A 23,293-nucleotide genomic window follows, 5' to 3' on the forward strand; every position below is an offset into this window, starting at 1 on the left:
ATATCACATCAATCCACAGATACAATTTTAAGAAGTCAACCACAAGACAGCATGTGTTGGGAAAATAATTTTACTGGTCTCGAACATAAAAGGCAAAAAATTGTAAATCACTACTACATTCTACCTGGATTGCATGGTTTTTCCATATTAGGCACAATAATTTCTTACAAATTCGATTGAGCATTATGTACTAGGACAATTTCCGTGCAAGTATAGCCAACATACTCTGTAAATCTATAATTTCCATTGTCTTTAAAGACAATACCGCATATCTTTGGAATTGACACTTCATAATGCAAAAATAATACAATTTTCAATGATCACTAGCCGGTATCAATAAGGCACTTGAGACATGATTAGAAAAGAAATACTGAAAGTGACAAAAGTAATAATAATTTTTTACTTGACAGTTTATTGAACTTCTTTAAGGTTTTTTGGTTAACAGTGAGAATAAGCACCTTTTCTGCTATTTGGTAGTAATGTGTATGAAGTACAAAAAAAACAAATGTTGCAAAAACTATCAAGTATCCTCAAACTCTTTACTGCTTATACATCCTATAAAACGGCTGCCAGACTAGTACATGCCTCTAATACGCAGAGGATAAAGCTTTGTAGATGATTAGAGCTCATTTCTGACATAGTTGTAAAGAAATAAGAAGCGCCCCCCCCCCCCCAATTTTTTGTATTTTTATAAACATACCCAAAAGCAAAGCCACTAAGCTCAGAAAAACACAGCCATTATAATCCTTTAGTGGGAGAGAGGCCTCTGGACAATAGTCTCAAGACCACAATACATGAATACAGAGGATGTCAATGTAAAATTGGCATCATATCATGATGAATTGATGTTTTAAGTTTCATTTAGGTTTCCTTCTCAAGTAAATATTCTTTCTGACTTTGTCAAAGCGTGTTCTTATGCGCCATTTAAATGTAAACACAGTAATTGATTACACTGAAAATGTCACCAACATGTTTGCCAATGCAACATACTGTGTAGTTCATTAATAAAGTAAACTTTTGGCCAGATAATACCATATAGTCCAACTACCCCTATGGGCCGTTCAGTCTCAGGCTTACTTGTCCAAGGTTTACTAACTATCTGTACCCATTCTTTCTGACACTACACCTGATACAAACAAAGGTACAGAATGTACACATTGTTGCAATGCCGTCATGAGAAGGTAAGCATTGTACTTTCATTTAAATCAACACACTTCCAACTCAGACAATTTCTGTCTTTAGAGTCTGACAAACCAGAACATCTGTTTCTCAAGCTGCCACATTCCATCAACCCTAAAAATGCTAAATCATAATAGAATGTTACAGTAACATTACTATAATCCATCTGGCAATTATCTCAGATGCAAAATAGTCCCTAGAAATCATATTTGCGTGTCTAGATCTGATGAGCTGCCCTACAGTAATTGTTGTTTTTTCATACAAGACAAAGGTGAGGTCAGAGGTCAAGTCAGACAACATTAGAGGTAGTCCTCTAAGAGGAAACTATTTATAGAGGTCAGAGGTCATGTCAAGACCTTACAATACAGTACTACTTTGTCTTCCCCATATCTGTGCGCTCATCTCGTTTGGTTTCCTTTCTTTAACAAGTACAAAACCTCTTTCAAGCCTGTGAAAACAAGTCACAATTTGGAACTTTCATGAGTAATAATATAGATGTCATTCCACAAAAAACGAATGTCTTGTGTTCAGAAATATAAACAACTTGATGGCAGTGTCAAGTTTGACCTCCTCTTTGTAACTATGGCTTTAGAATGACCAATCCCATTGCTCAGTCTAATACAATCCCCCATAATCCTCTAGGAGTCAGAGGGGGTTAACTCCATCTCTATTTAGGACATTCTATGGTAGTGTATGTGGAATACCAGGGCAGAGATCCCTGGTTCCAGCCCTCATGTCCACGGATTCATAGCAGGATTTGCAGCTGTGCGTGTTTACCGTTGACAGCTTAGACATGAGATGCGAAAACCCACTACGGATCAAAGTCCACTGTAATGGTAAAGGTGCTTTCTGTGCCTCTCTCCCTAGATATGGCCCAAAACAGTGCAAGTATCTGCCCAGTCCACATGCAATATACTTAGAAAATACAAGCTCATATATCTGAAGTGGATATGCAGCTCCTAAGCCCTTCGCCAAACACCAAAGCCAATCTAGCCTGCCGATTATGGCATACAAAATAAGACAGATCATATGAAACAAAGGAAATAAAGAGTAAGAAGGCGTCTCCCATCCATGTGTGGCGTGGGAGGTTCATGTCCAGGTAAGGTGGTGCCTGTCTGGCTTTACATGATGGAGCAGTTCTCCGGTCTGGGACCTCCCTGAGAAAGACAGGAAGTGACATAGGTGGGTTAGAGGAAGTGAAGGAGCCAGGAAGGGGATGTTGTCATAACAGCAGGAGAAACAGGAAAACTGGGATAAGTGTTGCTGTGCGCATGAGCAAGAGAGTGAAGGGTGTTTGTGCTTTGAAACAGAAATAGTGTGTGTTAAGGTCTTAAAATGTGTGTTAAAACGATATACATGATCAAAAAGATGGAATCCTACAGTACCTGTCTGGGTGAGTTGCTGCCCATTATGAAGAGAGGAGACATCAGGCCCTCAGGCAGACCACCTCCACTGCTGATGGAGCAGGAGCCGCTGGACACCCCTGAGGTGGCACAGCTCTTATCAGACGGCTGGCCACACGAGCCACAGACCACCGTGCGGCTCCGCAGGTTGTACTCACTGTCCACACCGCACGCACTGTGGTTGCCCTGCAGAGGGAGACAGAGAACAGAAGGTTCCAACATTACTGGTAAATACCAACGGTAGCCACTGTGGCTCCTACAATGTTTGAGCACTAGGACCAAGTGACGTTAAGTAAAAGTCTTTCCATTTTTCTTGTCACCCTTTAGAGAAGGTTTTAAGTGTATCATCGCACACCCCTGGCTTTGTTCGGTGACTAAATAAGTACTCAACATTAATTAACCTATTTTCATCTGAAACAGGGGATCATGAACAACATTTTGGCTCAATAGCCTTCCTCACAGTGCAAGTATAGTATAAGTACTTTATTTATCCTGAGCCTGCGACTTTCATAAACAGTGAGACTCACGTCATCGTCATCATCTTCCTGGAACAGGGTGCGTGTAACTTTCCTCTGTGCCATTTCCTGTGGGAAAGAGGCGCAGAACAGTCCATTTGTCAACTGGCTATGAGGTGGTAGGTAAGGTAATTTATGATGTTGCCAAGAGCAAGACTGAACAGTCAAAGGGACAATGGAAAGGTACAACTACAAACATGTGACGTGTGTGTCTCACCTCCCCATTGGCGCTGATCAGGGTGGTTTGGAACAGGTCTCCGCTGCCCCATGAGTTCTGGGTCTTCCACACCAGGTCTGAGGGGGGGTTGTGGGTGCCGCCTGCTCCTGAAGCCCAAATCTACAGAGGGAAGAGGTACAGGACTGTCTTATGACCTGATCCCATACTATAGATACTTTACACACTGGCCCACATTGTGACAAACATGCTGATCACTGTTAGAATACACTTCTCTCAACATCGTGCACTAAAAACTGAACACAAACATAGTTGATGACAGTGCAGACATGACGAAGGTTTTACTCACTGTGACGGTCTGTCCTGCCTTGAGGTTGAACTTGGGGGGGAACTTGTAGACGATGGGGGTGCCGGTGCCCACCTGTCTTTTCACCTGCCAGTGGCCCAGGAGCTGGTCCTGAAGGTAAACAGATAAGCATTGTCTGTTTCAGCCAACTAAAATCACTAAGTAGAAAAGAGATATTGTCCTTTTACAACATCACCCAACATGGTGTTTTTACTACAGTAGCTTCCTTACAAAACCTGTGCATTTGATCATAACAGAAAGCCTGCGACGCATCGTAGCAGAAAGCACCCATTGTATGTCAACTCCATACCTCGTTGGCCTTGTTGCTGAGGCGGACGTACTTCCCCTCCAGGTCCACCTCGTCCACGGTGACGCGGCCGCTAGCGGAGGCCTGCTGGGCGATGCGTGTACGCGTCACGGCGCCCCCCGCCAGGCTGGAGGTCTCGCTGTCGTTGTCATTGAGACGTCTCTTCTTGGCGCTGGCCGTGCCTGAGGAGTTGCGGCTGCCGCTGGTGGACTGGACCACGCGGCCGCTGTGGCTGTGTCCTGAGCCTGAGGTACGGGTGGTAAGTGTGTGTCCTGAGCCCGAGGTACGGGTGGTAAGTGTGTGTGCTGAGCCCGAGCCGGTGGTACGGGACACGGTGACTCGGGTTGGGGGAGGGCTGGGGGACAGACGCAGTCTGGGGGGGGGGGCAGAGAATAAGATTGTTGATACTAATCTAGTGTGGTTGTGTAGGTTACATGAGTTCATTTAGTTCAGTCTGTGTGTGGCTTTCAGTGTGTGTGTGTGTGTACGCATGATGTGCATTGTGCATATCTGTAATGTCTCCTCACCTCTCCTCCTCTCCCTCCAGCAGTTTACGGTAGGCGCTGATCTCCATGTCCAGGGCCAGTTTGATGTCCAGCAGCTCCTGGTATTCATCCAGCTGTTGCTGCATCCGCATGCGCATGTCCCCCATCTCCCTCTCCTTGTCCTCCAGGCGCCGGCGCATCATGTCCCGCTCCCGGGCCAGAGACTCCTCCAGCTCACGCACCCTGGCCTCCCCTGCCGCCAGCTAACACAGAGGGTTGAAACGTGGGTTAGGCCAACCAAAGGGCCATATTTGATGAGATGAACTGTGCTAATACTTTGTATTAGAGCCAACACTAGAGCTAAGATAACAGCTGTCAGAGCTCCACAGTATGGAGATATACGGTAAGAGGCTTCTGTGATTGACAGGTGGACCGGGTGCAGCCGTACCTGTTTCTGCAGCTGGCTGAGCTGGGAGGACATGCCCTCCATCCGCACGCGAGTCTGCTGCAGCTCCTCGTGGGCCGCCCCCACCAGGGTACTGTTCCTGTCTGCAGAGTGACGGGCGTTCTCCAGCTGAGACACACACAGGGTCAGAACGAAACCATGCGGTATGTGTCTGTGCTAGGTTGGCACTGGGCCAGTGAAAAGATATTGAATGATGCATGGACAGTACTACCGATTTCAACTGGATGGACAGCTTAGTGAAATGAAAATGAAATAACACTACCGTTTTGAGCTGATTAACTTCTAGTCCACGTTTGAGCTGGCAGTGTGGACCCGTGGGTTGTGCTCCCTACCTTGGAGGTGTAGGTCTTCTCGATCTCCTCCTTGTAGATGCGGACCTGCTCCTCGTGCTGGGCTCTCAGCTCTATCAGGGCCTCGGCCAGCTTACTCTCGTAATCCTGCTTTGTTCCTGCACTGTCAATCTCCACCATGCGAGACTCGTGCCTGCGCTTGGACTCCCTCAACTCCTGCAGGGAGATAGACGGTACAGGCATACTTGAGTTATAGAAGAGGGGGTGAAGGAGTAACCTCATAAAACAGACTGATCTCGGGGTTCCATCAGTCTGGTTTACAAGACTAGTGAAGAGGACAGAAGAGGAAAGAAAAGAAGGGAGAGAAAAAGAGAGATAGATGTGAGGAGCAGATCAGAGGAAAAAAAGGAAAAGAGAAAAAAGAAAGTCTGAGGTAAAAAGAGAGAGTGAAGGGAGAAAAGGAGAGATGGTGTAAGAGTGAGGTAAAAGAGAGAGTCTCACCTCTCCGTAGATGTTCTTCTGGAACTGCAGTTCTTCCTTGATGGTCTGCATGCGGTTCTCAGCGTCCACTCTCCTCAGCATCTCATCCTGAAGCTGCTTCTTAGCGTCGCTCAGACCGGTCTCCAGCTAAGGGACAGAGTTTAAAGTTTGATGTTTAACTTTAGGGTTCTGTTAGATTAGATCAAATATGACTAATTTGTTGATCTGAAATCAGCTGTCTAGTTATCAAAATCGCTTTGGCGAGGAGGAATAGAGGAGCTGCATGTAAGATGTGAAAGCATGACTGGGTGAAACTATAGTTCACTGATGTGACCAGAAGGTGGCGTAGGAATATTATTCATTTCGGAGTTAATTGAGAACGATCCACAGCACTAGCCCCAAAAGTCATATTCACAATTGACAGTGCTTTAAAAGTAAGTAAATATTTTTTCTTTATATACACAAAGATTTTTTTATTTAAATGATCAATCATATGCAGTTTGAACCCTGTACCTGAGGAGAGAGTATGCAGTATCTGTAGGTTTCAGAGTTGTCAAAGCTATCCATTAGGCCTTTACCACTGGTCTCTTACCTTGGCTAGCTGGGCCTTCAGGTCCCTGACCTCAGCATCTAGAGAGCGTTTCTCCCCCAGGGCGGTGGACAGAGAAGCATCTTTAGAGTTCAACAGAGCCTCTAGATCCCTCAGCCGGGCCAGAGCTGCCTCCAGGTCTGACTCCTTCTTCCCATTTCTGTTCAGACAGGTAGACAAATACATCAGTTTCCTGTTTCACTAACACGGTCCGTGTTTGAGCAACTTATGTCTAATGCAGTATGATTACAATAAAAGCTATTATGCATTTAGGCTCTTACAAAAGAGTCAAACTGTTTAGTAACCTCTGTACATAAACTTCCCATTGACAAACATTATCCACATAGGTTCCGATTCTGGGATAACATACTCACTACCTGTGAAAGACTCATGAATGCCTTGAGCTGTCCTTAACTGAACTCCCATCATATTGAATAAATTCATTGACAGGAACAAAATTGAATCAAGCTCACCGTGTTCTAAATGAAGGCCAACAGGCTCTCCTGAGGGAATCCCAGTTAAACCAAACAGTGGCTGCAGATCCAACTTTTTCCTGGCCTTTTTATCCTGGACTAAAAGGTCCTGAAGCTTCAGCGCACGTGTTTCTTTACTCACACATCTTTGTGGTCTCCTTCCCAACACATGATAATTCTTCAAGTGTTAATGGTGAAACGCCCATGCAGCATCTGCATTCTAACCATGAGCTCAATCAGTTACATTTTAGTCATTTAGCAGATGCTCTTGTCCAGAGTGATTTACAGGAGCATTTAGGGTTAAGTGCCTTGCTCAAAGGCACGTCAACAGATTTTTCACCTATTCAGCTCAGTGATTCCAACCAGCTACCTTTCTGTTACCTGGCCCAACGCCCTTAACTGCTAGGCTACCTTCCTGTTTCATGGGGATATGCAATTAGATCTTTAGTTACGAAGTTGTCTACAGTGTTGTTTTGAATGATAAACAGTGAGCAGATTTGAGAGCAGATGGTGTTAAGAAACTGTAGCATAGCCTGCTTATGTATTTCTCACGTTTTGGCCACGAGAGAAAAATGCGGTGGTGTTTTGTCCTTACAGTAACGTTATACTATGCTATTATATTCAGTTATGTCGAATACTATCATGTGATCTTGCAGACATTGATTCAGCTTTGATCTAACTTTATTCAAACGAGCACTAGTTGCCGGAGTAGTCGGACCGCAGCCACGGCCTAAATCAAAAACGTTCACATTTGTTTCCACGTGCGTGTTTTTTGTGTCTGACCTCTAAAGCAGGCATCAATTTGCAGGAGTGGTAAAAAAAACTGAAACTTGGACACGGACTGTGGAAAAACTATATAGCCAAACAGAAGAGGATAGGGAAGTGGTAGCTTGAGCTTCATACCAGCTTGGCTGGCGCTCAGTGAAAGCCGAGCAGGAAATAGATTCCCCGTTATTACATTTGGCCCCTGCAGTTCAATGTTCATGGTCACTAATGACACCCATCTGCTTGGGAGATGGCTTCCAGACCACTAACCCACCACTCAGCCCTCATGCTCTCCCAGCAACTGCCAGCCTACAACAACCCTCTACTTCCAAATGTATGCATGAATTCAATAAAAAGACAAAATCGGAACCATATGTACACGCTCGTATAGCCTACACCCGCACAAGAACACACATACAGTCTACAATGTTGTAAAAATATGCTCTGCCACACACTGAGTAGCCCTTGTCCCATCTCAGATTTCACAAAGGCCCAGAGAGCACTCATGTTCAGCAGGGTGAGTGATTGATGGACTAATAGGTGGCATCCAACCGCATTTACCGGCACCATCACGGCCACCCACACTTGCACAAAAACCCAACACATCATCCTTTGTGCACAGGAACACAAACACCCATACATATATTACAGTGATAATGGACAAGATCCAGCAATTAAAATGTGCAGAGGCATTAGTCTGTAGAAAGGGTCCATTAAAAACATTGTCTGCATTTTTAAATCAATAATAGCTTAGCAATATATGTGGCAGTAGACTGCCTAGTCTGATCTGAATTAATTCAACCAGTATTCTTGATTTATAGAGGTTAAGGAAACTCTACCCCTGTCTAGATTTGATTGGGCTCTACTCATTAGACTTTGACAGACACTGGGGTCATATTTAGCGTATTTTCCACCTGTGTGGATGGAGAGGATCAGTCTAACAGCTTGTACTGATAAGCCTGACTGACAGCGACACACAGGAGAGCTCAGTGGGATGTGAACAAGGAATGTGCTGGTACTGTAGCCGGACAAGGCCAGGCAGGGAGAGACGGAAGCTTTTTTCCCCTGGAAGAGTGGGCTAAGAAGAAATGGAATTATTTCCGGTCGGCTCCTGTGCTGAAATATTTCCACTGAACTGCAACAAGAGCCACTGTTTTAGATAGGCCCTCATACGCCCAGGTACTTGGAGGGCAAAAGACAAGGTAGTGTGAAGACATGTCCCACTAAATAGCAATCTCTCAACCAAAAACAAGCGAATCAAGACGGACAGCTTAATGGGGCGGCAGGGTAGCCTAGTGGTTAGAGCGTTGGACTAGTAACCGAAAGGTTGCAAGTTCGAATCCCTGAGCTGACAAGGTGAAAATCTGTCGTTCTGCCCTTGAACAGGCAGTTAACCCACTGTTCCTAGGCCGTCATTGAAAATAAGAATTTGTTCATAACTGACTTGCCTAGTTAAATAAAGGTGTAAAAAAAAAAAACAGCAGTTATTGTACTGTCGTCATTTTTACAACCTACGTTCAACAATATTTTTTCCGTTTAACCACCTTTGGTGGGGCCAAGTTCCCCCTGGCTTATAGCCTAACTGTGGCCCTAATGAAGTTCACTGTTCCAAATATAATAGACATAGGAGAACCCAGAATAACCCAACGTAGGGCTGTTAGTCCTGTGTTATGAGGTGTGAGTGTGTCTGCATGTGTGTTGGGAGGGTGCTATGTGTGCAATATTTTATAATAGTAATTAAAATATAATAGACATAGGAGAACCCAGAATAACCCAACGTAGGGCTGTTAGTCCTGTGTTATGAGGTGTGAGTGTGTCTGCATGTGTGTTTAGCCCAACTTGAACACAGAGTTGGAACAGTAAAGCACTTGTGTCCAGACGTTCAGTGTTTCAATAAGAAGGGGCTACATTAATGCCTATAGAACTGTAGCTTGTGTGTGGGTGGTGGGACACTTATTATGACTAAATGAGCTATGTGAATCAGCTCTGGTACTGAATCTATGGTGATTTAGAATGTAAATAAGCATGTATATGATATTATCTCATGTGAGTTAGAGGTCGATCGATTTATTAGGGCCAATTAATGAGAGCTGATTTCAAGTTTTCATAACAATCGGTAATCGCCATTTTTGGACGCCGATTATGGCCAATTACATTGCATTCCACGAGGAGACTGCGTGGCAGGCTGACCACCTGATACGCGAGTGCAGCAAGGAGCCAAGATAAGTTGCTAGCTAGCATTAAACTTATCTTATAAAAAACAATCAATCAATCTTCACATAATCACTAGTTAACCTAGTAATATCATCAAATATATGTACTTAACTAGCTTGTCCTGTGTTGCATATAATCAATGCGGTGCCTGTTAATTTATCATCGAATCACAGCCTACTTCGCCAAACAGGAGATGATTTAACAAAGGCGCAATTGCAAAAAAAGCACAATCGTTGTATGAATGTACCTAACCATACAGACTCTGGTTCAATTCCAGGCTGTATCACAACCGGCCGTGATTGGGAGTCCCATAGGGCAGCAAACAATTGGCCCAGCGTCGTCCGGGTTAGGCCTTCACTATAAATACGAATTTGTTCTTAACTGACTTGCCTAGTTAAATAAAGGTGAAATATAAAAATGTAATCGAATAGCTTTAAGAAGATGATATAGGACATAGTAATACAGGAGGCCTGGCTGTGATGACAGAATGTGAATGACCTGCGTATGGCAATATTGGATGTGATGTGTGTCGGTAACTTTGTTCATCAGCTGTAGTGCTGAGGATGTAGGTGATAATGAATGGCATTGTTGATACGCTCTAGTGTTGAGGATACGGATGCCTGTGTATCTAAGACTGCCAGTAAGCCTGCAATGCGTTTGTTTGCTCCAGGATGTCGTCTAAATGGAATTGCATGACCTGTGAACAATGGGAGGACATGGCAGAATGTCAAGCCAGAGAGTGAATGTGTGTGCAAACTGAATACATTTGTAGAGCAAAATGTACTTTGAGTTAACTTTACATTTGAATCCATCCAAACTTGGACCACACCTCAGAAACCGGTGTGGATGGAAGACTGTTTTGATAAACAGCATGTGTTGGATGTGGACAGTTTATACAACATAATTTTAGGGGATAAAGAACCAAACAGGTGTACTGTATTTATAGCATATAGGGTGTGATCTGTTCAATTGTCACAATTACTCATAGGCCATTGATCCGGGCATCTAGAAACCATGTAAAGAAAAGGAGTTAAGGAAGCCTACAGTTTACAGTCTGAGTTAGATAAGAGAAATAGTCGATTATCCGTCGAACACACTTTCTCCCGTGCACATTACCGTTGTGATAATCTCGGTTACCCAGAAGTAAAATTCTCTTTCGAAAGTCTGTCAATTACTGTTTTACTTCTGGGGGGGGAAATTGCGTTAACAAATTTGATTACCTTTGTGCAAAGGAAGCGAAAGCTCCTCCCACGGAAACTCTAGACCAAACCCCTCCCTTCTGCTAATTTCCCCAGTGTTTATCATGGCCAAAATGCACATTTTAGTATAGATTATTTTAATTACAGACAATTTTGACTTTATAGCTGTCGAATCTAGTGGAAACCGTTTATCATCCGCACATGGGCTTGAAAAGCGACCGCACCAGTTTAAGCACCGCCATCACCCAATCCTGATTCGTCCAAGTAATCGACGATGAACACCCAAAACCAGGAACTACTGCTGCTGGTAATCAAATAATTATGTGAGCCTTGACAGATTCACGCCGTTTCATCTGTCCACCAGAATCTGTCTACGAGAGATTGTTGTTGTGACATCAGTGTTATATCAAAGCCCACATGACTTAAAAAAGGGCAAAGAGCTCTTTCTCTAAACGTTTTCCAGTATACATAGAGAGCAGCAGAGCTACTGCCGAAAGACAGTTGAGAAAGAGAGAGTGAGTGAGTGAGTGAGTGAGTGAGAAGGAATAATAAAAACAGAGGAATGTGTTGGTTCAGCCTCCACTCTTGGGTGACTCACTGCTATCTTTGTCCACGTCATTGACGAGAACTGAGCGAGCCCGCCTAAAAAAATAAAAAACAGAATCGACGGAAAACCCACAATCCTGGCTGTTTTGCTGTGCTGTTGCTATGACAACAGAGTCCTACTCATCAGGCCTAAAGTATGGCATTTCCCCACATTTTGGATGGAATGGATAAACACATAGAATTTTCACTGCCAATGCTTACTTTGAGCATATTTACGAGCTAAACTCTGTCGAAAAGCTTCCCTCCTTTATAGGCCTATTTGGAAAAGCTTTCCTGCTAGGCTCCTGGTGGAAAATCTAGCCTATAATTACTACAATATGACAGATGCATCATGCAGAATATCCCCAAAGTCTTAAAGGCTGTTTCCCATGAAGTTGATGTTAAACAGTTCATTCATTGTATGCACCCGATATCATATTTTAAAGGGTAGACACTTCATTGGAAACTAACAATACTAGACACTTTATTTTAACCAGGGATACAAATGACTTTTTACACATAACTACTACAGCGGCATGATTATAGACAACTATGAACGCTCCTAAACTGTGTGTTTGTGTACCCATCCTCTGGTCCTCATTATATTACCACACCCACTTTCTGACTCTTTTATTTTACCTTTATTTTACTAGGCATGTCAGTTTAGAACAAATTCTTATTTTCAGTGACGGCCTAGGAACAGTGGGTTAACTGCCTTGTTCAGGGGCAGAACGACAGATTTTTACCTTGTCAGCTCGGGGATTCGATCTTGCAACATTTCGGTAACAAGTCCAACACTCCACTCTCACTCTGTTACGCACAGTAAATGACTTTCCCCAGTTCCCCCACCTTGTAAACACAGCCATTTCCCTATCAGTGCACCGTAGTGAGGCGGTCAATGCTAAATCACCCCACGAATGGGAAAGGACAAACCTCAATGGAGTCTCACAGTCAATCAGGCAGTGCAAAAAGCCCTCTGGCCTCTGTGTGCTATTAGGGGGTCTGTTAGGAATGAGAACGTAATCACCTCTCTGGTGTTAGTACACAGTCTTCCACTGCACAGAGTTGTAATTGTTGATTGATCTGTTACGGTGAGATACTAAGGAACGACACCCCGCCTGTCTGGCTGACATGTGTGAACACGTGTGGGTGGGTGGGGTTGGTTGGAAATTACCGGGGGGGGTCCTCCGCCCCTAAAGACCATCTTTGGGCTCCCATCTCTATTAAATAGCTATCCTTTCCAATCCCATTTTCCCAATCCCAAAGTGGTAAGTTTATGATACAGAGAATACAGAGGGGAAAAGGAAGGCTGTTGAATAATGGGGTCTTAGTGCAAACAAGGTCCAGAAATGGCAGTAGAGAGTTTTTCCAAGACCAATAGCCAGACTATACAATGTGTCAGAGTTTCAGGAAAACTCTGAAAACAGCATTGATTAAATGAAAAATGTACGGTTCGCATTTAAAGTTCAGAATTCAGACCATGGATTGGTTCAACTGTTACTTCTGTATAGTATTATTTCAACTAAAAAGGTTGTTTGTGTGAACATTATTTAGAAGCACTGTTAAGAGAACATGGAGATCTGACATTCAAATAAAATAATACAATACAAAGTACAGGCTGGCACATGATCAGGCCTCTTTCTGGGATCAAAAACACACTGGAAGGGATTGTTTTCATACCGTGTGTGTGCGAGAAAGAGAGATAAATCACAAGGGGAAAACAACCCAGCCATAGCCAGAAGCCACCCACTCACCACATCCATATGGACAGATGGGAAAAGAATTCATAGTATTTCACCACCAACATCATGGTGCTCAAGACTGATATCTTCCTTTGTGTTTCAAATAGACAAGCAGCGAGAGGGGGGATATGGAGAGGCCGCCATTTCATGTCACATAAACATGGGTCGTGCTCAGTAGGTGCAAAATGTTTTGAAACAGAAAAATACCACCCCCCCATTTCAAAATGGGTTTTTCCCCCTTGTCATGTCTATTGAACATGTCCCTGCTTGTGCCTCCCATAATATCCCAATTCAAACACATGGCCAGCAATGAGGAAAAGAAAGCATCTCTCTCACAGATAAGGCCTTCTTTGTAGCACTGGCTCTGTGTGCATGTGACACAGGCCTGGTTCCGCTTTTAATGATGAATTAGTGATTCACCATGACATGAGTCAGAAGCCTGCTGCCCTTTCATTCAGCATGTTAGCATAAGAGCTAGCTATTGTTGTTTGATTATCTCGCCCTGATAAGGTAGATTACTAGAGAACAGGTTAGCCAGTTTGTCCTTGTCTTTTACCGCCCGTCTTATAATTCTTCAACTGTCAGGAGTGTTACCTACACACAGAAAATGACGTAGCTACGTATATCAATTCTTACGCCTCTAAATGTCTTTTAAAAACGTGTAGTAGTCTGTATCACGAGTTTCAGTAGGTAGAACTTACTGCTCCATGTAGATGAACAACAAACAGTGTGTGACAGAGCAAACAGAGCACCCCCCCCCCCAAAAAAAAATCTGATTGGCCACCCCAATAGCCCCCCCCAGGAATTCTGAGATCTGATAGGTCTTCTCTGAATATGACGCGCACCAAGCATTTCACAGGAAAACGCATCTGAGGAGGGAAACAGCACCCCTCTGCCAAAAAGAGTATGACATGTCCAGACAGCATCAGATACATGGGCTACAGATCATGAGACAGGGGGGCGCTGTTCGCCATCATAATACAATTTGTAACTATTTTTTTAAAAACATTTACAAAAATATTCAGGTTCAAAATGGTATGGTCCCCCAAAACTGGGTCTGTGTCCCACGTTGTCCACCCCATTCAAAATGTTCTGGATACGCCACTGAACAGAATCAGAGCTTAACTGATCTGAGGCCTATTACCCCATGCAGCTGCATTGAGTTACAATGAAAGCTCAGCTGTGGTGCCATGTGAATAGATGGGGAGTGATGCTAACGTTAGCATTGTGGAACTAATATAGCAGACTGTGTGGCGCCTATGAGGAAGAGCAGTGTTAGCTTTAACATTCCTGGTTGCTAAAATTCTAATAGTTTGCCAAATTTCAGTTTGTGACAAAACAAGCAAGTATAGTGTAGAGAATCATTGTTCATCTAAACCGCTGTGAAATATCTTTTCCATAAACAAAAGTATTTTCAGCTGTTTGAATCTGGTGTACAAACCCGAAAAAGTAAAAGATGCAAAAACTAAACTTAACAGGGAGCATAGAAATATGCACATAGAACAGATCTACTGCTTCTTAGACTTGCTTTCAACGAGAATGACAGATCTGTAACCAACATTTCTATGTGAATTTGGTCAGGTCGCCCCAAAAAAGCTACATAATCCAACTTTAATAGGTAAAGATTAGTTCCCTTCTGCTCTACGGTATGTACAAGTCAGTAAACATTTCGCTAGTGAGCACTTGCATTGAGGAGTAGTCTATAACAGTGCATCGGTCAACATTGGCCTGCATCTGGTTAAACATCACAATAATCCTTTTAAAGCTTGGATTGTATAGGCTCCAGTAAACAAGAGTGATGGTTAGTGACACAAAATGCTAAACATCTGGAGGTATTCCTGAATGTTCAAAATGCTCCATGCAAACATCAAACTCTGTTGAATGAAATGAAAACGCTTCCGACATACTGATAATTTCAAAATGTACTTTGAGCATTCAGAGTTGTGGTAATCCACTGGCAGTTACATTACTGATCGGATTAGAACATTTTGGGTCGCACACACCTCATCCACTACCAAATGGGAACTTCCCAGTGTGTTGAGTGTAACTTACTTTGAGATGTGTGTTTGTGTGTGTGTGTTATAACTTGCATTTGTGTACATGCGATGTGTGCGTCTAAGTGTGATGTGTGTTTGTGTGGAGTGAGCATGTGTGCAGAGGCCCAGCATCTTAAAGTGATTTACCCTGTTAGCGAGCGTATGACTCATTCAGCTTGTCTGGGTCTTGAAAAGAATCAAAGTGCTATGGAAACTCTGATACACTCGTTCCAGCCCGACAATGCCTTCTCCGAACACAGTACTGGTCCACTGAAAGGCCAAACACTACTCTTTAATTATCAAAACTCCATTCAGCCCAACAAAGAGTGCTCTATATAGCAGACATCACATTCACAGTCTTAGCACATCTGTTTTCCTTTGCCATGTACTTTGTTAGGGCTAGTGGAGCGAGCAGCAACGGGACTAGGCTGGCTATACTCCCACTGGCCCCACTCACGCCTATGTAGAGTCCTGGAGCCTAGGGGACACTAAGTTGAAAGACAAAACAATGTATGAGAATAGCCATCAATTGTAGAACCTTCATAACAGACTTCCTATTAACAACATTTCATGTTGTATAACTGCATCCATTGGAACAGTCAGCCTTCAAGCTCCCTATGCATCAGTCAATAAATGAGTTGAACAGCTGCTGAACTAACTACTAATGACACAGTAAACACTTGTAAAATGCTCTCAATGATAATCAACGACATGAAAACAAAGAGTACTGGTTGTTCACCAAGACAAACAATTTTGCTATAACTCTCTTGCTCGCTCTCTCTCTCTGAGTATTTGAGCAGCGTCGGTACATCATCGTTCATTGGCGGGGAGACCATGTTTGCTCTTGTCCATTTTAGGACAGAACGACTTCATTCAAACACTTCGGACTTCAATGGGTTCCTCCTGTTGTCCAGCTGTGTGTCGGCCCGGCAGAACAATCACATGATTAAATGGAAGTAGACTGCAGTACACGTCAACTAATTGTTTAGAGTTTCCCTGAGCTAAAAGTAGCAGTATAGTCCTTGGTTACTAGTGGAAACCAAACTGTGTTTAGAAAATATTTGGGCTGCCTTGGTAGCCTCCTTGTATTACTATCCTTGGAGGGTACTGGAAATCCCCAAAACAAGAAAAATTCTCACCACCAGGACAAAGGCTATTTGAAGTTTATGGGTTAGGTTTAGGGTTACGGGTTAAGGTTAGGTTTAGAGAACATAGGATTTTTTATGGAAATCTATTTTAGGTCCCCACAAAGATAGTAAAACATATGCTGTGTGCGCGCAGAAAAGAAAGGAACTTTCATAATGAAGGAAATGTGTTTGTGCTGTATGAAGTGTACTTCCTGCTGTGTTCTCTGATAGCCCCAAAGTGCTACAAGTTGGCATGGCAGCCACTCCAACACAAAACGACTTCACATTAGATTTTCCATCACTCATGTCATTGGAATGAAATGACAAGTAAAAAAGGAAATATGTTGGAATACTTCACACTGTAACCATATCAATTCTAATGAACATTTATCCTGCATACCGTACCCTCAATAAACAGACAAAACATCATAGGCCTGCGTGTGTCAGAAGATCTTTTTAAAATATCTATTGTCCTGTCCCACCCTCAGCTATATGTTCTGTTACTCTGTGCCAACAGGTGTGGCACACAGCAACCTTGGAAAATAGTCTGGAATTACGGAAATGGGCACGGCTATTGACTTTTGAAATCTCTCAATGGTTTGCCTATTCCGCCACCTTTGATCATGAATGCCTACAAATCTTGACAAAATCAGTTCATTGCTTTACAGTCTGCAATAGATTAGTGAACCATCTTTACTTCCAGGGAGTGAAGAAAAAGTAAAAAAGCAAACGGTTTTAACAATATAATTCACATTGTAAACTGGACAGAATTTAAAGTCTCATTTTTCAAATAGGTGAACCGACAATAAGATCTAGAGAGGACACCGTATCTGCAGAGTCGGCATGGGTCTCCCTGTCTTTGTCAACACAAAGCAGTCTATTCATCCAGACGTCTATTCATCGTCTGGAGGGGAGACAGGGGGTTGTTCTGCCAATGACGACCAGGAGCAGGTTCCCCACACATGCTCCTGTTTCACAGCCACTGGCATAGATGGAAGGCACTGTGGCACAAGACTAGCGTCCGCCGCCCCTCTTATGTTCTAGAGGAGGAGAATACACAGTGGATGACTAGACCTTGACGAATGTGGGAGTGTGGGCCAAGCTTTGGGGCTCATGTTGTAGCTTAGCAAATCATATTGCCGCGTCTTACTTGAGCAGTCAATATTTTATGCTAGCCCGCTTATGTTCTAGCATAGGGATTCTTACACTGTCCTAACAGTGGAACATGCTTCAGCCAAACCAGGTTAGTTTTTATCCTCCCTGGCAAATCATTTGCAAGCTAGACTGGGTTGTAGACGAGCAGTTTACATCCTAGTAGTCCAATGGCGGTGGTCTGCCCTCAGGGGATCTGCATGTGTCTGTTGCGACACAAAGACGACTGTGTGGCGTGGCCCAATGGCATGTCTATGAACAGGTGTGTACAGTCACAGTGGTAAGTGACAGTTACATCTGTTGCAGCACACATCAAAACAGGGCTAGAGGGCTAGGCACTGTATAATGTAGGGCCTACAGCAATGGGCTATTATAATATTTGAATGACTAAGAATATTGTTGAAAGGAACATGTACACTTTGTATTTATTTGTTGGGACAGTATATATGTCTCTGATAAGAAAGTTACATTTACTTGCATTATTCTTGCAAGCCCTCACAGGGCACCAGCCAGTGGTAATAACATAGTGTTGATAGGGAACTAGATGATACGTATTAACTATTAATAAAGCTGCACTGCCGCAAAGGTCCAGACCTAAGGATAGGCCACAACCACAGCCCCTTCCCTTTCCACAATCCCAGGGCCCTGAAAAACCTCTGAGTCACCACCCTGTCACACACCAATGCCAAGACTCCTTGGCTGCCATGGCAACCAAACACTGGCAAACACACCGGCTGCAGCGTAAGAGACCGAGCCTGCCCACGCAGGCCTGAGTGATACATTTACACTATACGTGTACCAAATGATTGGTTTCCTTTGGGAAACAATATAGTTATAGGCGATGTTGCTATTCTTCACTCAGCTAGGGACCTTACGGCACAACGGGAAAGAGAATTTAAGTGAACTGTAAAATTCCATTCACTCACCAAACAGACTTGGTTTTTAAGAGTCACTACTCTCTGAAATGCATCTACTTCTTCAGACCGCCTAACTCACTCAACATCCTCAAGTCAAGATCCATAAGTCCACACCCTGACCAAGGCCGGCACTCAAACACAAACCCACCCCAGAGCCACACCCTCACCTGCAACGTCGGGCACACCAAATACTGTACATTTTGTCTTGACGAATACACTGCAAACATGAATTTAAACATTAAGCCAGCGAAAACAACCAAGACTCCACCCTCACATCTCTGTACAGATGCCGTTGCTTCAACATTGCAATTGCACGGTGTTGAAACTCACTGAGGCATGTCAATGAGAAGCTGTTGAAGACAGTGTTTGCAGTTGAAAATATTCCTATTCTCTGTTTGCTACTCATTTCGGAGGGAAGCCCCATGCATAAACAAGGGTACGTTAAAGAAACAAAGTAAAAGAGTAAAATAAGTAAATACAACTAATTCTTTCAACCGTCTTTCATTTCCTCAGACGTACTCCAACCCGATTTGCACTTTGCCAAGACTTTCAAACATTCCTGTGGAGTCATTGCAGGCTGTTGCCTGCTAGTAGGAGAGTTGTGCCATTTTCTGTCTGTGGACACATTTACCGACTGAACTCTGGTAGACAGATCCCTTTAACATTCTCCCCAAGGTCTAAGTCTAACCTACCCAGCCAGTTCAGATGGCTCAGTTGGTTGGAGAATGATGCTTACAACACCAGAGTTTGGATTAAAGCATGTTTTATCTTAACCTGGAAACCCGCTTACAGGGTTTGATTGAAAAGTGTTGCGTAACAACACATTGCGTGCATGGGATTGTGGGAGTGTTGACTGTGTCATTACACTCGTAAGTCAAGCTAAAAAGAGCGATCTGTTTGTCAGGGGTGTGGCCCCGTGGCTGGGCCCTTAGTAATGACATTGTGGGGGAATACAGTATTCCTACCCAACCTGCTGCAAACCACCAGGAATGTACTCAACTAATGTCTGGCATGTTGCTCTCCACACCTCTGTCTAAAGGATTTTAGAAGTCAGAGTTGAACTAATAGGTGGTGTGCATTCTGGTGCAAAATGGATGTTGCATCACCCAGGTGTGAATTAGAAGCACTAGCACTCACACCCTCAGTGGCAAACTGCCTTGGAATTAAAGGTTGCAATAGGTTAAATTCAGTTATTTATTACTAACGGCTTATCTGATCAATGCTCTGACAAATGTGCCAGCATACTATGTATCCAGTCCAGGGTGAAAATGGTTTCAGGGTGAAAATGGTTTCAGGGCTGGTGTACTTTTGGAAGACAGAGCTGAACCTGCTGTAGTAGTGGAAATCTACTTCACTGAGAATGACTGTAGTGAAGGACTGGAGTAAGAGCAGACCTGCACTGGTTGATGAGTCAGAGCCAGTACAGGGAAATAACGCCACCACAAATGATGTGTAATGAAATGAGATGGTGTCTGGTCCTCTGGTTTGAATATGCCCCTCCCTATCACGTAGGAGGTTGTAGACAGGTAAATTTGTGTCAGTGAGATTACATGCTGAAGCACAATCACTTTCATATTCAGGCTACACTAATAAGTCCCTTGGCCAAAACCCAACGTGTCCCTCGGCCAGAAACTTACAACAGGGAGCATGGCAATAGACTAACTTTATGACACCACATTCAGATACAGGATTGCCCATAAACCTCCTGCCTTTCTGTCCCCATCCCAGCGTTTCCCCTAATAATACTCATGCCACCCCATCTTCTCAAGCTCTCTTGCCTCCCACCTAGAACATTTGGCCTCAATTCAATTGAACATTTGTGTTTGCAGTCTTTGCATGCTGCCTATGAAAAAATGACCTATAGGGGAAACCCTGTCAACCCAATGTGTCCTACCTGACTTTGAGCTCTTTGTACTCCTCCTTGACTTTGCCTAGCTCCAGCTGCAGTCGGGCACGCTCCTTGGCCACCGAGTCGAGGGTTTTTCGGGCGTCGGCAAGCTCTGTTTCATAGGCCGCCTTCATGCCAGTCACCTCACGGCTGATCTCGGTCTCGGACTCAGTGATGCGCATCCGCAGCCCAGCATTCTCTATCTCCAGCGAGCGCACCTTGTCGATGTAGACGGCCAGCCGGTCGTTGAGGTTGCACAAGTCGTCCTTCTCCTGCAGGCGGGAAATGCGAGTTGGGGTGAGCTGGGGGGTGGCTCCGGTTCGTTTCTGACCCGTTTCCATAGTGGACATCCAGCAAGTGGTTCAGATGGTTGGCTGGGTGACAGGCTGTGGAGGGAAGGATGAATTAATTGATTCATATCAGATAGAGCAAATGTTAGAACAGGTATAGCGAAGACTGATGGAACCATGTGACTTTATATGTGCCCAAATAGAAAATAGTAAAGGAGGTGGGGGGTGGGGCTTAGGCATGTAACAGCTATGCATCTCTCTCACTATCAGAAGCCTTATTAAAATGCTGTTTGGGTGGTTAAGCAACTTTGGCTCTCTCCTGAGCAAGTCAAATGACCACCGTCTGGCGTCTGCACAGTGAACAGGCAATTACGATAATATACAAAATATGTATTCAAGAACTACAGAAGCATACAAAACAATGAACAAACATTATACAAGTAAAGAATAGCTGCATAATCTCCCTTGTCGGCCAACTGCTTGTTGAGACAGAGTGAAGTATTAACAGCCTGCTAATTATGCCAATCATTCATTCTGCGAAATCTGTCCAATGGTTGTCTCCCTCCACTTACATTGGGCTTGCCTAAACCTCAGTCATTAGACCATGGCCTTGACTCACTACATAAATAAAACACAGCAGGATGCCCTGATTAGGAGATGAAGAACCACTTTCTCAATGTTTAGACGGGCAGAGGCAGCAGTGAAATGACTGTCAGAAAGTACTGGATAAAAGGCTTTCGAAGCCCAAAAAAAACTAACTGAGATTCCACTCTGGAACTTTGATATGCCAGTTGAGTATATTAATTTTCCACAATATATTGACAATTAGTCATTTAAAAAATGATATTTTCAATATCCAGAAATTCATGTAAAATAATAATAATATTGAAATCTAAATACTACTCATATTACAGAGCAAGCTGTGAAGCTTCATATGCCACCAATTTTTGCTTTGCAGCATCTACAGATGAAACATTGAGGTCTTAAAGGAGGCCTTGGTAAGCCCAAAATGTCCTAAATATGCCAACTTGAATTGATTATTTCTCAATTATGCTTTTAGATACAAATTTCAAATACACACTGAATGTACCAAACATTAGGAACACCTTCCTAATATTGAGTTGCACCCCCCTTTTGTCCTCAGAACAGCCTCAATTCATCAGGGCATGGAATCCACAAGGGGTTAAACGTTCCACAGGGATGCTGGCCCATGTTGACTCCAATGCTTCCCACAGTTGTGTCAAGTTAGCGGGATGTCCTTTGGGTGGTGGGCCGTTCTTGATTCACTTAGAAAACTTGAGCGTGAAAAGCCCAGCAGCGTTGCAGTTTGACACACTCAAACTGGTGCGCCTGGCACCTACTACCATACCCTGTTCAAAGGAACTTAAATATTTTGTCTTACCCATTCAATTGTCTTGAGGCTTTAAAAATCCTTCTAACTAGTCTCCTCCCCTTCAACTACACTGATTGAAGTGGATTTAACATGTGACATCAATAAGGGATCATATCTTCACCTGGTCAGTCTGTCATGGAAAGAGCAGGTGTTCCTAATGTTTTGTAAACTCAGTGTGCGTCAACAACCCTTCTCCCAAAGGACTATTGTATGGATTACATTTTGTGAAAATCCCCAAAATCATGGTCTTTTTAGTCTGGGTTTCGTGAAGAATCACTCAATAACAGATAGCACAAGTAATGAAATAGATGTCATCTATAATACAGCACATACGATAAATAAGTAACTGATAAATGTGAACATGTTAACACTCCATATAATGTATATGTCAAGCCCTTTCCATAGATAATGAGGTACTTTTGGAAAGAGTAACTACTACATTACTTTCCCCAATAACCATACATTAAAGTAACTTACACTGAATGACATATACTTTAAAAGGTCACAGCCGAGTTGTTATCCCACGCCCCCAACTGGTCAACAACGAAAGTGAAATTTCAACTGTACACAGTAGCCGTCAAGATCAAAGTACAAGCAGGAACCTATTCTCACATCTCTGTTAGTGTGGGCTGACATTCACAACTGTCCGTCAAAGTGCAACCAGAGCCAAAATGTCTTTATCTTACCTTAGTGGGAGTGTGAGGTTGTGAGGTTGTGAGTGGAAGCCTCCTGGTGGAGCAGTGCGTGTGTCTGCACAGCCGGACCTCTCTGGAAGTTCAGCTGCCGCTGTGTGTTGTAGATAGGCGTTCTTCTCTGGGTCTGGGGTGCCCCTGTGGAGTATAGGGAGGAGGATCAGTGCTGTCTGTGTGCCTTTGGCTCACGCTCTGGAATGGCTGCGTCACAGTCTCTCCCTGCACATGTATCGCTGAAGAGAGAAAGAGAGCGGGAAGGAGGGAGAGGGAGGGTGGGACAGGGAGGAGCCAGGCTGGACTAGTACAGACAGAGCCCACACACAGCACAGCAACTACTCAGCTCCCTGGTGTCTCGATCTTTCTCTCTTTTCCTCTCTCTTTCATTCACAGTGGGCTCACAGACACAGTGATCCCAACTGCTTGCACGTGTGGCCTGTCAGTGAAAGCTCCACTTTCAAGTGCAAACAGACAGAGAAAAATGGTTGGATGGAAAATCCGCCCTTATCCATTCTTTAACTGTACGGAGCTGTACAAATTAGTCTAGTCTGTAATTGCAAATCATCACCTTACTGTCAGCTCACAAAA

At 43.7% G+C, this 23,293-nt stretch overlaps 1 protein-coding gene across 1 annotated transcript; it reads right to left on the reverse strand.

Moving 5' to 3' along the window:
- Positions 1-54: 54 nt before the first annotated feature.
- On the reverse strand, positions 55-22,935 carry LOC115176815 (lamin-A-like). Its single transcript, XM_029737138.1, has 13 exons — positions 22,703-22,935; positions 20,340-20,719; positions 6,239-6,395; positions 5,668-5,793; positions 5,209-5,382; positions 4,859-4,984; positions 4,453-4,673; positions 3,929-4,298; positions 3,622-3,729; positions 3,315-3,434; positions 3,110-3,166; positions 2,565-2,768; positions 55-2,336 (listed from the first exon to the last, which is right to left on the reverse strand). The coding sequence occupies exons 2-13, from the start codon at positions 20,681-20,683 to the stop codon at positions 2,301-2,303; spliced, it is 2,043 nt and encodes a 680-aa protein (XP_029592998.1). The 5' UTR covers positions 20,684-20,719; positions 22,703-22,935; the 3' UTR covers positions 55-2,300.
- Positions 22,936-23,293: the final 358 nt, after the last annotated feature.

Source organism: Salmo trutta, chromosome 37 (assembly GCF_901001165.1).
Source record: "Salmo trutta chromosome 37, fSalTru1.1, whole genome shotgun sequence".
NCBI lineage: Eukaryota > Metazoa > Chordata > Actinopteri > Salmoniformes > Salmonidae > Salmo > Salmo trutta.